Source organism: Bos indicus x Bos taurus, chromosome 19 (genome assembly GCF_003369695.1).
Source record: "Bos indicus x Bos taurus breed Angus x Brahman F1 hybrid chromosome 19, Bos_hybrid_MaternalHap_v2.0, whole genome shotgun sequence".
Taxonomy (NCBI): Eukaryota; Metazoa; Chordata; class Mammalia; order Artiodactyla; family Bovidae; genus Bos; species Bos indicus x Bos taurus.
The window spans coordinates 40,513,748-40,528,699 of NC_040094.1; the positions used below are offsets into that span (position 1 = coordinate 40,513,748).

The 14,952-nt window shown below is 42.5% G+C and overlaps 1 protein-coding gene and 3 non-coding genes across 4 annotated transcripts; 1 reads left to right on the forward strand and 3 right to left on the reverse strand.

Moving 5' to 3' along the window:
* Nucleotides 1-379: 379 nt before the first annotated feature.
* On the reverse strand, nt 380-4,805 carry RPL23 (ribosomal protein L23). Its single transcript, XM_027518217.1, has 5 exons — nt 4,704-4,805; nt 4,034-4,117; nt 3,615-3,743; nt 618-731; nt 380-507 (listed from the first exon to the last, which is right to left on the reverse strand). The coding sequence occupies exons 1-5, from the start codon at nt 4,714-4,716 to the stop codon at nt 425-427; spliced, it is 423 nt and encodes a 140-aa protein (XP_027374018.1). The 5' UTR covers nt 4,717-4,805; the 3' UTR covers nt 380-424.
* On the reverse strand, nt 3,867-4,002 carry LOC113878657. The gene has a single exon (XR_003507080.1). It is a non-coding gene; the product is annotated as a small nucleolar RNA SNORA21 (small nucleolar RNA).
* A 5,302-nt stretch (nt 4,806-10,107) lies between the features above and the next one.
* TRNAC-GCA lies at nt 10,108-10,179 on the reverse strand. The gene has a single exon. It is a non-coding gene; the product is annotated as a tRNA-Cys (tRNA).
* A 3,302-nt stretch (nt 10,180-13,481) lies between these two features.
* TRNAC-GCA lies at nt 13,482-13,553 on the forward strand. Its single transcript has one exon. It is a non-coding gene; the product is annotated as a tRNA-Cys (tRNA).
* The last annotated feature ends 1,399 nt before the right edge of the window (nt 13,554-14,952 follow it).

Consider the following 14,952-nt stretch of genomic DNA (forward strand, 5'->3'; position numbering starts at 1 on the left):
GATAGCAAAAAAAAAAAAAAAAGACTTGTAGATATTAACAACTTAGTCATCTTTCATGAGAACAATTACCACGTGTTAGGTTTTATAAATATAAATGCATTCATGTACCAATTTACCCAAAGAAAACCTGTAACTGCAAAGTGCACATTATATACGTGTGTACCCCAAAGGGTGTCCCTATTCACATCATTCCTTGAAGTCCATGAGTGTCCAGGATCTGACCATACATTCTACCTTATCTCAAATAGCTTTCTAATTGCAGGGCAGTTACCTGGGCTAACAAACAGTATATATCATCTATAATTTAAGAACTAAAAAATTCAGGTAAGGATTAGGTGGTATCAAGAGTAACATGTAGAAACAAACAGGAGGGCAAGCATTGGGAGCAAATAATTTTTATTTTTTTTACAAATACACCAAAGAATCATGCAATGCTGCCAGCGTTGGATGCAATCCTGGGCCACAAGTCTGCACATTCCTTTGCAACTGGTCCTGTGATGGCGGAACCTGCATAAAAGAATGAAGCGACACAAGCTCAAAGGGTCCTTTCCTTGCACACTTCTTGAGTTGAATCATCAAATCTCAAAAGCTGAACAAAGACATGGATTCTTTCTTACCTTTCATCTCGCCTTTATTGTTTACTATGACCCCTGCATTATCTTCAAAGTAAAGAAACACACCATCTTTTCTCCGGTATGACTTTCGTTGTCGAATTACCACCGCTGGATGTACTGAGAGGGGAAAAAAAACAGTTGTCATTAAACCTGTCAAGTACCAATGTCACCATGAGAAAAGCGGTTTACACCTTGTCTAGCTTCCCAACATTCCCCATTTGGACAGAATGCGTCCTCATTAGCTTTTACATTTCCTAAAATCAAGTGCAAAAGAGAATAAATATCCATCACCCCTTAAGGAAAGACCTTACTTCTAAGTTCAAACTATAAGCATTTCCTTACAAGCATGAATCTGTACTCTGGGAGTACAGATCAGCAACATACCAACAGGAAACTTGTTAAGCACATTCTATACATTTCCCTACTTCACCCAAGAGGTAGGTACTGTTAAGATCCCAATGTCATAGTATTGAGAAACGGACCTTCCTCATACTAGAGAGGCCAAGCTAGTAACTCCTCATTACACAATATTCCATCCTCATTTCTATCAGGACCTCCAAGTACAAACTTTGATATAAAATTAGCACTTTATGCCATTTTAACTGCAAGGTACATGTTTTAATAGGCAACCTTGGAATTAACCTAAATATCTCAGGGCACATGCACAGAACACAATCACTTTAAATGATTATACATTTCTATAATTTTTTATATCCAAGACAATCATCTGTGAAGCAAGAATGAGTTATGGGAAGGAAATGGTCTTACTTACAATGGAAGATAGAACATACAACAAAATACAAAAAAATGATCATCTCTTGGAGGCCTAAGAGTTGCTTAACAGAAATTCAACTTGTATTTCTTATTTAATTAACTCTAGGTTTAACTTTTTGAGAAACTGCTTTCCAGGGTCATAAGTAACTTTTTAAAACCTACCTGCTCTAAAGTGAATATTTCCCAGATATTTAAAGCACTGACTTCACTTACTAGAGTCAGACAGACCTGAATTCAAATCTTGACTGACAGTAGTTTGGAGACCTTGAACAGGTCATGCAATCTTATGATATTTAAGCTTTCCTCTTGCAAACTAGGGATAATAGTTAAAATTTCTATATGTAAGATGTGGTGGTTTAGTCGCTAAGTTGTGTCCTACTTGTGCGACCCTGACTGTAGCCGAACAGATTCCTCTGTCCATAGGACTTTCCAGGCAAGAATACTGGCGTGGGTTGCCATTTCCTTCACCAGGGAATCTTCCTGACCCAGGGATCAAACCGGGGTGTCCTGCCCTGCAGGCAGATTCTTTACCGACTGAGCTACCAGGGAAGCCCCATATCTTAAGATGAGACTGGAAATAGGGGATTTTTTAGGCTATCCTTGAAGCAAGTACTATGTTCAGACAGTCTTTTGAATTTTTAACAATGGGATACACACTGAGTGACAGGTAATGCTGACTGAGACTCTCCATTGGACGCTTATGTATTTAGCAATTCTCACAAATGAATCTAATAAATAAGGTCATATGAATTCAGGATTCTGGATTTCCAGTCCTGTCCTTTCTCACATTTCTGCGTGTTATAATGTGTAGTCTAAAACCCATCTGTAACTTTTAGTTGACCCTCTGTATCTGCTGATTCAACCTCAGGTTGTGTGACAGTAATATATATTTAGTGGGAAAAAAAATCTGTGTTTAAGTGCACCCGTGCAGTTCAAACCCATGCTGTTCAAGGGCTAACAGTATCATTTAGAAGAAACAAGGCCCGAAGAATAAAGTAATAGAGTTGGAAAGTCAGACCTAGCTTTAAAACAAGAAGTGTTCTGGTCTGTCCCACAACTGATTGAGACAGACAGCATGCCCTGCTGCCATCTCACCCACAGTGATGGACAACTGCTCTGCCCTTCCCTGACAGGTTCCCAGGCCACAGACCAGACCCAGCACGTGTTCTAGGAGGACAGCCTGTCCAGTTGCATGCTAACCCTGATCAACACACTGCTTTATCAGTGCTTGACTGCAATGGTTATTCCTTGCCTATCAAGTCCCCAAGTGCATACTGAAGGTCAACAGAGCTAGAAAGTCAGTGCATTGAATATCAGAAGCTGTAAAGGCAGACAATTCAGCACTGTCTCAGCCCCAACCCCTAATCCATACATGTAGTGGGAAAACTTTTAGGGGTGGTCCACAATTAGGCAATGAGCAGCCTCAGGTTTCAGTTTCTATCAGAAGAGATTTAGAAGTAACCATACTGAACTTTTTGTTCAGTCGCAACTCTGAGTTAATCTCATCTATGTATCATTAGAAAGTGAAAAGTTAAGTTGCTCAGTCGTGTCCAACTCTTTGCGACCCCATGGACAGCAGCCTACAAGGCTCCACCGTCCACAGAATTTTCCAGGCAAGAATACTGGAGTGGGCTGCCATTTCCTTTGCCATATGTATCATCACTCCCTTTCAAATTAGTTCCTGAAAAGAAACTTGCCTGGGGTGATTCAGGTCTTAAGGCTTAACTCTCATCTGGTACCACCTAGTCTGTAGCCAAGTAATCAGCAACTAACTAAAGACAATTATCTGCTCTCACAGAAGAGACAACCCTAAATGTCACATACAAAAATTACCACCTGGATTCAAGGTTATTTGGGAAAGGGGAGAGAATGGGGTAAGGAGAGGTGTCAAGAAGGAAATGAGCAGACGACGACTAGAATTAGAATATTCCAGATAGGGGACACAGCAAGAATCGGAGGCACAAAGGAAGGAATATAAGTTGAAACAAAAAAACAAGAACTAAAAGGAGACAGCTTGAGAAGGAATCATGTGTGGATGGACTGTAAATCCCAGTAGGACATGGCTCTTTAGTGTAGGTATGTGAGACAAGTCTGTTAACTACTGTTAACTAGATCAAGCTTTAAGAGGCCCTGAGAATGGCAAAATTACTGTTTCATTTTTCCAATAATGAGAGAAATCTTTCAACTGTCCATAGACCAAAAGGAGAATTCCATCTCTCTACTCACCCTTCTTTCTGAGCTCTGGTTTGCCTTTCTTGACTGTGGCCATCACCATGTCACCCACACCAGCAGCAGGAAGTCTATTCAATCGTCCCTTGATCCCCTTCACAGAGATGATATATAGATTTTTGGCTCCTATAAAAGAATGTAAACAAACATGGAGACTACTTTTGAAGGCCAATCAGGCAGTGCTGCTATTTTCCAACACCACCTCCTCCACTTACACTCCCAAGCAGATAGTCCCCACTAGGTGGAACACCCTGTCACACCACCGATTGAAGCAAAACAACACAACAAGCTGCCGCTTCACCCAAAAGCGGTGTTTTCACTCTGCCCTTTCTTGACGGCTCAGCGGGTCATCAGCAAAAGGCCCACTGAGTGCTTTTAAAAGGGTGAGTATGGCAGGGGGCAGCCGAAGGTCTCACCTGTGTTGTCAGCACAGTTAATCACGGCTCCAACCGGAAGACCCAAGGAAATCCGGAATTTCGCACCAGAGGACCCACCACGTCCTGTAAGTAGGAAGGGAAACAGGAGGTCACTGCCCAGTCACGGTTCGAAGTCCCTTTCACATGCTTAAAGTAGAAGTTCACTCGCGTATGCTTTGGGAAACGGCACACTGTAGATTCGTTCTCTTTAGGAATCCACACACTCCCTGCCCCATGTGCCACACAGTTCTCAAGGCCAACAGCCAAGTCCTCACTACGACGACATTAGACTGAGATTAACTGGCCCGGAAGACTCAATTCTCGATCCAACTTTTGCACCACTCAATTCTTCCTGCAGGGTGGGAGGCTGCACAAGGCGCCCACACTGGGGCTTAAGTCAGTCCAACTCCAATCCCGTTACTGCAGCGGTGACGCGGAGTGAACCCGCAGAGTTCGATCTAGAGTCACGACTGGATCCTGCCAACTCAACCCTCCAGCCGGCCCCCGTCACTTTCAGGGGCTCTCCCGGTGCTCTCCCGATGAACCCTCCAAGCCCTCTCGGGCCTCGCGCATAGCAAATCGCCCCAGCTGCCCACGGCCGCCGCTGCCGGCAAGGCCAGCTGCCACAGCGCAACAGATGGCGAAGGATCTTCCAAAGTCAAAAGCTCACCTCGCTTCGACATCTTGAAGGCCGGAAAGGGACAAAAAGGAAGTAGATACAAAGGACACTGGGATATGAACTCCGACGCCCCGCCCAATCTTGGCACGTGACCCGGAGTTTGCTCAATCCGCCTCTTTCCCCAGGGCGCTGTCTTATTACGTAATAAATGCGGGACGTCACCTAGAGCTCGCGATACAAAGTGAGCGGTGTTGGGGGTTGAAGGCTGCGGAATGAATGATACCCCAGAGTACTTTCAATAGGAGCTTGGGAGTAGTTGTTTGGGACACAGAAACATTGGTTTAATTGATCGGACCCCTTTTCTGAACACTATGTGCCAGGGACTTAGATGGACACTAGAGATTCAGAAATGATTAAATGGCCCCAGAGAACGCACGGGCGTTGAGGGCAAGGGCTAAAGAGCTGGAAATGGTTTCATTAGGCTGTGATACAACTGAGAGGTGCCATTATAGGGCTACAGATAACTCCATATTGTGTGTGCTTGGTCCCAACCCCACTTGTATTTTCTATGTCTTGCTATATTCATCATTCTTTTCACTGCCTCAGGCTTTCCCATTCTTCAGGCTTCTTCCTGTCGATGCATTCATTCAAATATTAAAAGACTACTGATTCCAGATTCTATCCTGGGCACAGGCTAGACTACGTCAGAACAAAACAAATCATTCTTGCCCTTATGAAAGTTACATCCAGTCAGGGTGGTGATGAAGGTGGGTATTAGATACAGAACCATAGACGTAATTGGAAAAGGAAATGGCAACCCACTCCAGTACTCTTGCCTGGAGAATCCCATGGACGGAGGAGCCTGGTGGGCTACAGTCCACGGGAACGCAAAGAGTCGGACACGACTGAGCGAATCCTTAGACGTAATAATGGCAGCATATAGTATGTTAGATGCTGATAAATACTATGAAAACAAAAGTAGAAAAAAAGTAAGAATCTGGAAGTGGGAAGAGGGGCAAATTGCAGTTCAAAATAGAATGGTCAGTGTGGGCTTTATGGAAGAAGTTGACATTAGGGCAAAGATTTTGAGATGAGGGCGTTAGCAATTTGATTGTCTAAGAAGAGCAGTCCAGACAGAGTCCTCAACCGATGAAAGACTCTAAGGTGGGATTGTGCCTGAACAATGTGAGGACCAGCAAGGAAGCCAGGAATGACTGGACAGAGTAAGTGAAGTGAAAAGCAATAGAATGAAGGTCAGAAGTAATGGAACTGGATCATGTAGGGCTCTGTACATCACTGTGGACTTTGACATTTACAGACTGAATTGGAAATCATTAAGTTGTAAGCAGAGGAGGGAAATGATTTGACTAATATGTCAGAAGGATCACTCTAATTGAGACTACACTGTGGGAGGGAACACAAAGATACAAGTAAGAAGACCTATTTGGGAAGCTCTTGCAATAACTCAAAAGAAAAATGGTGGTGGTTTGGACCAGAATGGTAGCAGTAGAAGTACTGTAATGTGATCAGATTCTGGATATGTTTGGAGATAGAGCCAACAAAATGTGGGATGAAGAGAAAGAGGAGAAAATGTTTCCAAAGCTTGAGGTCTGAGCAAGTTGCCATCAACTGAGATGGGGAAAGCTGTGAGAGGAACAGCTTTGGGGGTAAGAATAGCAGTTCAGTTTTGAAGATGTTGAGTTAGATGTCTGTTAGACCAAAAGAGAGAAATTTCAATAGCAGGTTGGACGTATTAGCCTGGAGTTCCAGAAAGAGGGAGATAGAAATTTGGGAGTTGTCAGCATATAAGTAAAGCCATGATAGTGGATGAATTCAAAAAGAAGAAAGTGTAAATAAAAGAGATCATGGGCTAACCTCTGGAGCACTTCAACATTAAGAGGTCTCTAAATGTATCCATTTATAAATCATCCTTCTCACTCTTAAATCCTTCACTTGCTCCTGCCAGTTTCTCTAGCTACCAGTTTCTCTCTCTCCACTTAGCCGAATTCCATGTGTTTCTGAGTATATGGTTTCATTATCATTTTTGCCTCTCTTGATAAATGGAACCACCATAGGTGTGCCTCTGGGATTCCTGCCCAAGTTTTTTCAGTCTGCCTTCTCAGTGTCTCTGAAGTCTATCCACTTCTATCTCCTCTACTAACACTCTGGTCCAAGCCACCTCCATCTCTTGCCTAAACTACTGAAGCTCCACAATAGGTCTCTTGGCCTCTATTTCTCCCTCATCCATCCACTCAGTCTTCATATAATGGCCAGAAATAATTTTTCAGAATGTAAATATTACTATGTCACTCTCCTGAAAATCCTCCAGTGGTTTCTGTACTCTCAGAATGAAAGTTAAAATCCATATCATGGCCTACTGGGCCCTGATCTAGCATTGTTCTACCTCCTAACCTCATCTTGCACCATGTTCTCTCTCACTCTGCGGAGTTGGCCTTTTTGTCCCAGATACCATATATGCTCCTGAATAGCCATAGGCCTCACACATGCTTGGCATACTCTAGCCTGACTACCCTCATTGTGTATTTTTACACCATGTAAAGTGTTACATTTTTACATCTATTGATTTTTACAGATCTCAGCTTAAATATCTTTTTCTTAGAGAAATTTTACTCTGACTTCTCTTAAGAGGTATTTTTCCATCATACTATTTATTTCAGTTCTTAAATATGTATTTCATGACTTTGTTGAATGACTTCCCACCCCCACAGTTAGTCTATACGTTCCAGTAAAAGCTGAGTTCATGTTTTTTTGTTGTTGTTCAACAGTATATCCCCAGCATTCAGCATAGGGCCTGACTCAATAAATACGTGGCAAATGATTGCTGAACAAATGAAGTCTACCTCAATGGTTTCCATATGTCAGCATCCTGGCATGAAGGAATTTTCAGTCTTCTATGGCAAAATTAGAAATATTTGGAAAATACTGTGTTTCTCATAAAGCTACATTTGCTCAATTTAAAGGATTATCGTCTTCATCCTTTTTGTTGTTAAAAATGTTCCTTTACATCCTACATCAACTTTTCACCACCTCAACACCGCCATCTCTGGGATAGTTTCATTGGTCCATAAAAATCAGAGCTGCAAAATGATCTGTCTCTATTTCTTTACTTCCTGAGTGCACACATTCCTTGAACCCCTGTAATCTAGTTTATTTCCTCACTATATGACTGAAATTATACTACAAATTATGTATACTGATAAATTATACTAGAACGTCCCCGTGACCTACTCTTTCCGCAATCCAAGGACACTCCTCAGTCTTTATCTTACTTGACCTCACATTGTTGCACACTGGGACCGGTCCCATCTTCTTAACCCTCTTCACCTACGGTTTCCAAGATGCTAGTAATAATAGAAGTTACTATTTATGGAGTGTTCTTAAATACTAATCATTGAGTTAACCATTTTATAGGAATGTGACTTCTTGAATCCTCCCCACAACCGTGTGACTTAGGTATTATTAATCTCATTTTACAGATGAGGAAACTAGGAAATAGAAAGGTTAAGTGTTTTTGTCCAAGATCAAACAAATCATGAAAGGTAGAGATGGAATGGTGTCCTGAATCTGACTGATTCCAAAGTACAGGCTCTAAGCCACTATGCTATATTTCTCTCTCCTTACTCATTGCCCCTTCTCAGTATATTTCTCTGAGTTATCACACCACCCAATACCTTCCATTACTATCAATAAGCTGCTGCCGCTTCTAAGTCATTTCAGTCATGTCTGACTCTGTGTGACCCCATAGACGGCAGCCCACCAGGCTCCCCTGACCCTGGGATTCTCCAGGCAAGAACACTGGAGTGGGTTGCCATTTCCTTCTCCAATGCATGAAAGTGAAAAGTGAAAGTGAATTCGCTCAGTCGTGCCCGACTCTTCACTACCCCATGGACTGCAGGCTTCCATGCTTCTCTGTCCACGGGATTTTCCAGGCAAGAGTACTCCCAATTCTGTATCTCAGCCTATACTCCCAATTCTGTATCTCAGCCTAAGACATTTCTGCTTAGCTCTAGCTAGTATATGGAAACAGTGATAGGGACACCTCCACAGGCACTTCAGATTAACACATCCAAAACCAAAATCAATTTTTCCAGAAATTTTGCGTTTCTGCCTGTATTATTTGCTATTCTGCCAGTTGTCTTGGTTGGTTACTTAGAGCATTGGTTCTCAAATATTTTCATCTGAATATCCTTTACATTCTTAAATTACTGAGGACTCCAAAAAGGTTTTGTTTGTATAATTATATCTATCTACTGACAGTCACCAGATTAGAAATTTAAATTGTGAAATATTTAAGATGATCCATTACCTGTTAAAATCAGTTAAGTTCAGTTGTTTAGTCATGTCCGATTCTTGGCAACCCCATGGACTGCAGCATGCCAGGCTTCCCTGTCCATCACCAATTCCTGGAGCCTACTCAAACTCATGTCCATTGCGTCCATGATACCATCCAACCATCTCATCCTCTGTCGTCCCCTTCTCCTCCTGCCTTCAATCTTTCCCAGCATCAGGGTCTTTTCCAATGAGTCAGGTGGCCAAAATATTTGTAGCTTCAGCTTCAGCATCAGTCCTTCCAATGAATACTCAGGACTGATTTCCTTTAGGACTGCCTGGTTGGATCTCCTTGCAGTCCAAGGGACTCTCAAGAGTCTTCTCTAACACCACAGTTCAAAAGCGCGCTCAGCTGTATTTATAGTCCAACTCTCATATCCATACATGACTACTGGAAAACCACAGCTTTGACTAGACAGACCTTTGTTGGAAGAGTAATGTCTCTGCTTTTGAATATGCTGTCTAGGTTTGTCACAGTTTTTCTTCCAAGGAAAAAGTGTCTTTTAATTTGGTGGCTGCAGTCACCATCTGCAGTGATTTTGGAGCCCAAGAAAATAAAGTCTGTCACTGTTTCCATTGTTTCCCCATCTATTTGCCATGAAGAATTTGCCATCGGATGCCATGCTTTTCATTTTTTGAATGCTGAGAAAATACATATGCTTAAAAACAATTGTACTTAAATTTTAAAAATAATGAGACGAGTGGCTTCACTTTACGTTCCTTTAGAAATTTCTTTGATATCTGGCTAAATGAAAGACATCTGGATTTTCATGTTTCCACATTTAGTCTGTTGTGACATCATGTAGCCTCTGGAAAGCTGTACACATGAATGGACAAGAATGAAACAGGTAAGGAAGTGCGAAGTAAATTTTTTTTCCCTATGTGGAAAGGGTCTCACAGGCAGACGTGGAAGAATTCAATTTCCAAACTCAGATTGGAACCCGGTGGACTGGAAATTCCTTTATTTGGGTGTTGACCTTTTTAGAATGTGAAATCCACAGATGTCTGTAGACCAGTTTCTGTATTCCCAGAAAACACTGACAAATGACCAAATATTTGCTACCTATCATGTTGAAGTGGATAAGGGTTTAAAAGTGAGGACACAAGGGGGCACCCGGATTTGAACCGGGGACCTCTTGATCTGCAGTCAAATGCTCTACCCCTGAGCTATACCCCCTCTGCTGGTGGAAAGAAGATTACAGTTTATTTGTAGTGTTTTGGGGAGCAGACGGTGCCTTGGTGATTAACAATAGTTTGATATGTATGACTAACTCTTTCAGGTTTCCCAGGTTGATGCCTAAAGACCAAAAGAAAAAGCAATCTGGACCGAAACGGACCCGAAAGGTAAGAGGGAAGGATGGAAGGACGAAGTCCAGTCCGGCCAGACACACTGTGGTGTGCAATGAGATTTCTCTCCTCCAACAATTACAACCTCTTATACCTCTGACATCTGGGAATTCTTTAAGTCTAATTTCTATCCTCCCTGCCTGTATCCCAAGTTGTACTGAATCCCCAGCCTATGCTTTGCGGACGGAAGGAAGTGCTTCCCTTGTCTTTCCCAAGGTATCTCCAGCATCTTGAGTCTGTTCCGCTCGCTTTGCTTCTTCAAACATCAATAGATTTCCCCTAGGTTGGAAAATCCTCCCTTTAGCTATGATCACCTGTCCAGTTTTCCTTTTTCACTACCAAATATTAAGAAAGTCTTTGACTTCATTTCTTGTTCATTATCAACAAGCTTTCCTCACAGTTCTGTTACTCTCTACATTTACTTTCTCAACTGTCCGGAATTTCCCCCCCTTGGCATCTGTATCTTGTTTCTCCGATAGACTAAGTTCCTGGAGGGTAGGATCATGTTGCTTTCCCTTTTGTATTCCTCACAGTAGTTGGCAGAGTGCCTGATTCACTACAAACCCTGGTGGTACCTATCAGCAAAACCTCATTAAACTCAACTCATTAAACTCTAATTCATTCAACTCAACTATGGCATTACACCAAGCTTGCACCCAAGCAGTAGAATGTTGTTAGAGGAGTGCTCAGAAGTCTGAACCACACTACCAACCTGAAACAGGCTCTATGTCTATTACTCCTCCACCATTGACTGGCTAGATTCACTTTCTCACTCTCTAAAATGATTATTTCACACACGTTCTCCATTCTCAAACCTTCTACATCTTATCTTTACTCCTCAGAGGATGCTGGCCTCTTCCTTTTTGGAGAACATCAGAACTAGTCAGAAGTAGGATTGTGCTGATAAAAGGCTAATAACTGCCCAGGACCTGATTTGTAGGATTTGCCAATTCTCATAGTGTAAAAACACCCATCTGCTAATTTCAAGTGAAATCAACTGGCTTTAAAAATTCTGGAAAATTTAACAATTGGTTCTCACAAGCCGGTGTGAGTCGAATCTAGCACACTTCTGGGACTGACTTTTCACCAGCTACCAGCTATATACTGACAACTCTTCACATCACATTTCAAATCCAGACATGTTTCTGAACTTCAGAAATAACGGGATCTCCAGCTGCATACTTAAATTTCCTCTTAAATGTCTGTCGGACACCTCAGACTTAGCATATTGACCTTATACTAGAATGTGAAGTCTATGAGACTAGGGGGCTGTACTTTATTACCTTTGTTTCAGAGTTTTAAAAAGAAACTCTTGAGGATTTTTTTTTTTTTTTTTTGGTAAATTTACTCCTTTCTCAATGTTCTTTATCTCAGGAAATCACATGCACCCAGACAGTGAAGTCAAAAAAGAAGAGTCATTCTTTTTTATTTTTATTTTTTTGAGTCATTCTTTTTAAAAAAAAATTTTATTAAATTCCGTGGACAGAGAAGCCTGGTCAGCTACAGTCCGTGGGGTCGCAGAGTCGGACACCACTGAGTGACTAACATGCACAAAACGCGTAGTTAATTTACAATGTTGCATTAGTTTCAGGTATACAGCAAAGTAATTCAGCTGTATATATTTATATATATATATATTTTTATAGTTTTCAATTATGGTTTATTACAGGATACTGAATATAGTTCCCTGTGCTATACAGTAGGGCTTTATTCTTTATTCATTCTCTATATAATAGTCTGCATCTGCTAATCCCAAACTCACAAGCCATTGCTCCCCAGCCCCATGGCAACCGCGAGCCTGTTCTCTATGTCTGTGAGTCTGTCTCTGTTTCCTGGATACATTCATTTGTGTCATATTTTAGATTCCACAAACAAGTAATATTATATGGTATTTGTCTTTCTCTTTCTGACCTTTCTTAGTATGATAATCTCTAGGTCCAGCCACAGTGTTGCAAATGGCATTATTTCAATCTTTTTTTATGACTGCTTAGTATTCCATTGTTGGAGAAGGCAATGGCACCCCACTCCAGTACTCTTGTCTGGAAAATCCCATGGATGGAGGAGCCTGGTGGGCCGCAGTCCGTGGGGTCGCTAAGAGTCGGACGCGACTGAGCGACTCCACTTTCACTTTTCACTTCCCTGCATTGGAGAAGGCAATGGCAACCCACTCCAGTGTTCTTGCCTGGAGAATCCCAGAGACGGGGGAGCCTGGTGGGCTGCCGTCTATGGGGTTGCACAGAGTCGGACGCGACTGAAGCCACTTAGCAGCAGCAGCAGCAGTATTCCATTGTATATATGTACCACATCTTCTTTATCCAGTCTATGGACATTTAGGTTGTTCCCATGTCTTGGCTATTGTGAATAGTGCTGCTATGAACATAGGGGTGCATGCATCTTTTAGAATTATACTTTCATCCCTAGGACCAATGCAGCAGCCAATCCCTTTAACTGGAATGCTCACTCCCATCAGATGGGCAAATGGCTGTCTCTTTCATGTCATCCACGTCTTAACTCCAAAATCACCTGTGAAGAAAACTTTTCCCTGACTATGCGTCTTGAAATACCCGCTCGTACCTCCCTAACACATATCTTGTCTTTTATTTTAGTCCTTTTCCTTATGCGTTTTTTCATTTGTGCTCTTGTTTCTATTCTGTCTCCATTTGATTTTCAAGTCAGTGAGAATGAGAACCTTTGTACCTCTCTATTGAAAGCATGCTCTGCACCTACCATGGGGCACAAAGTAGTTGTTTTCTAAAAACAGAGAGGGACCACTAGAGAACACAGCCAGGGAAAGTCTCTCAGTGGACATTTCTCTTCAGCTGGTGCTTGCATTCTTTTTAGAGAGACCAGGAGAAAGGATGCCTTACTCAGTTTTGCAAGAAGCTCTTCTCTGACTTCTTAGGGTGAAGAGATGACTTGGGATCGTGGATAAAGAATTGAACTTAGAAAAGACAAAAGTTCACATATTTTCAAAATCCCATGTTTTTACTAGGTCTTTTAATGTTGTCCTTGTTATTACTATTCAATATCTTGTAGCAAGAAGGAACTGATTTTGGAAAAAGAATTTTCAGGGAAAAAAAAAAAAAGTCTGGAATGGATGTAAAAAGCATTTGCCAGAATACTGCCAGTAGAGGGGGTATAGCTCAGTGGTAGAGCATTTGACTGCAGATCAAGAGGTCCCCGGTTCAAATCCGGGTGCCCCCTTCCCTGATTTTCCATTTTTCACAGTCACAAGTTAACACAAAATCAAAGGTGTGTTCTGAATCCAAAGCTTTCTGGAGATTCTCAGAAAATACTCTTAACCTTGAGAAGTAGAGAGAGACGCCTAAAAGTCACACAGGAATGACCACCACTTTTCCGGTGAGCACTCTGACTCAGGGCCAAGAAGCCCATTTACCTGTACTCTCAGTAGGTAGAAAGAAGGCTGAGACCTTTCCAGTTTGAGATCCTTCAAGACTTACTGGTTTAATGTTAATCATAGTTTCTTTGGAGGGGAAGAAATGGAATGCCTGGGCGGGGCAATATTATTTTGCCTAGTTCATAATAGTGGCGAAGTCACAGCACAGATTTAAGATGAAAAGTGGACGGCTTTCGTCTTCTTTATATTAGCTCAAAGGCAGGGTTTTGGCCTGATAAACCTACAGGTGGAGTTTGAGGCCTGGTGTCCAGGAACGGGGTGAAAAATTAGCTATTTCTCACCTCTGAGCTTTGACCAGCACAGCTGCTGCTGCTGCTAAGTCACTTTAGTCGTGTCCGACTCTGTGTGACCCCATAGACGGCAGCCCACCAGGCTCCACCGTCCCTGGGATTCTCCAGGCAAGAACACTGGAGTGGGTTGCCATTTCCTTCTCCGATGCATGAAAGTGAAAAGTGAAAGTGAAGTCGCTCAGTTGTGTCCGACTCTTCAGGACCCCGTGGACTGCAGCCTACCAGGCTCCTCTATCCATGGGATTTTCCAGGCGAGAGTACTGGAGTGGGGTGCCATCACCTTCTGACCGGCACAGCAGCTCTGCTTAATCACCATGTCCAGCTTCACGACTTGTCTCACAGTAATGCATGCTCAGTCACTCAGTGGTGTCCCACTGTTTGCCACCCCAAGGACTGCTCCTCAGTCTATGGGATTTCCCAGGCACGAACACTGGAGTGGATTGCCACTTTCTTCTCCAGACAGTAATGGGAGCCTTGGGGGAAAAAATATTCGAGTAGTATTCCCCTGGGGCCCTGCGGGATGACACAACCAAATTCCGAGTTTAAAATACCACAAATTCCCCCTGACTCAAGAAGCATGCCTCTCCCACTATCCTTTCTTTTTCCTTTTTTTGGGCAAAACCTAGTCGAGAGGGTCGCTCTTGCTTCCTGATCTTTTTCCTTGGACCCAACAGTGATAACGGCCAGTCACGCAGTGGACAGTTATCTGTCCCCATCTGTAGGTTATGAGACTTAATGGCGTTGTATTATTTGCTCAGTGGTCCTCAAAGTGTGATCCAGCAGCATCAACACTCCCTGGGAATTTGTTAAGAATGCAAATTCTTGGGGTCCCACTCTGGGCCAAGAGTATCAGAAACTGTAGTTGGAGGGGTAGTGTTTTAAGGAGCTCCCTATT

Excerpts from the sequence above, each read along its gene's own strand:
- RPL23 (XM_027518217.1), bottom strand. Across the intron at positions 3,744-4,033 it reads TAACTGTGCTGACAACACAG|GAGCCAAAAATCTATATATC; the intron begins GTGAGACCTTCG and ends ATTCTTTTATAG. Across the intron at positions 732-3,614 it reads ACCAGAGCTCAGAAAGAAGG|TACATCCAGCGGTGGTAATT; the intron begins GTGAGTAGAGAG and ends TTCCCCTCTCAG.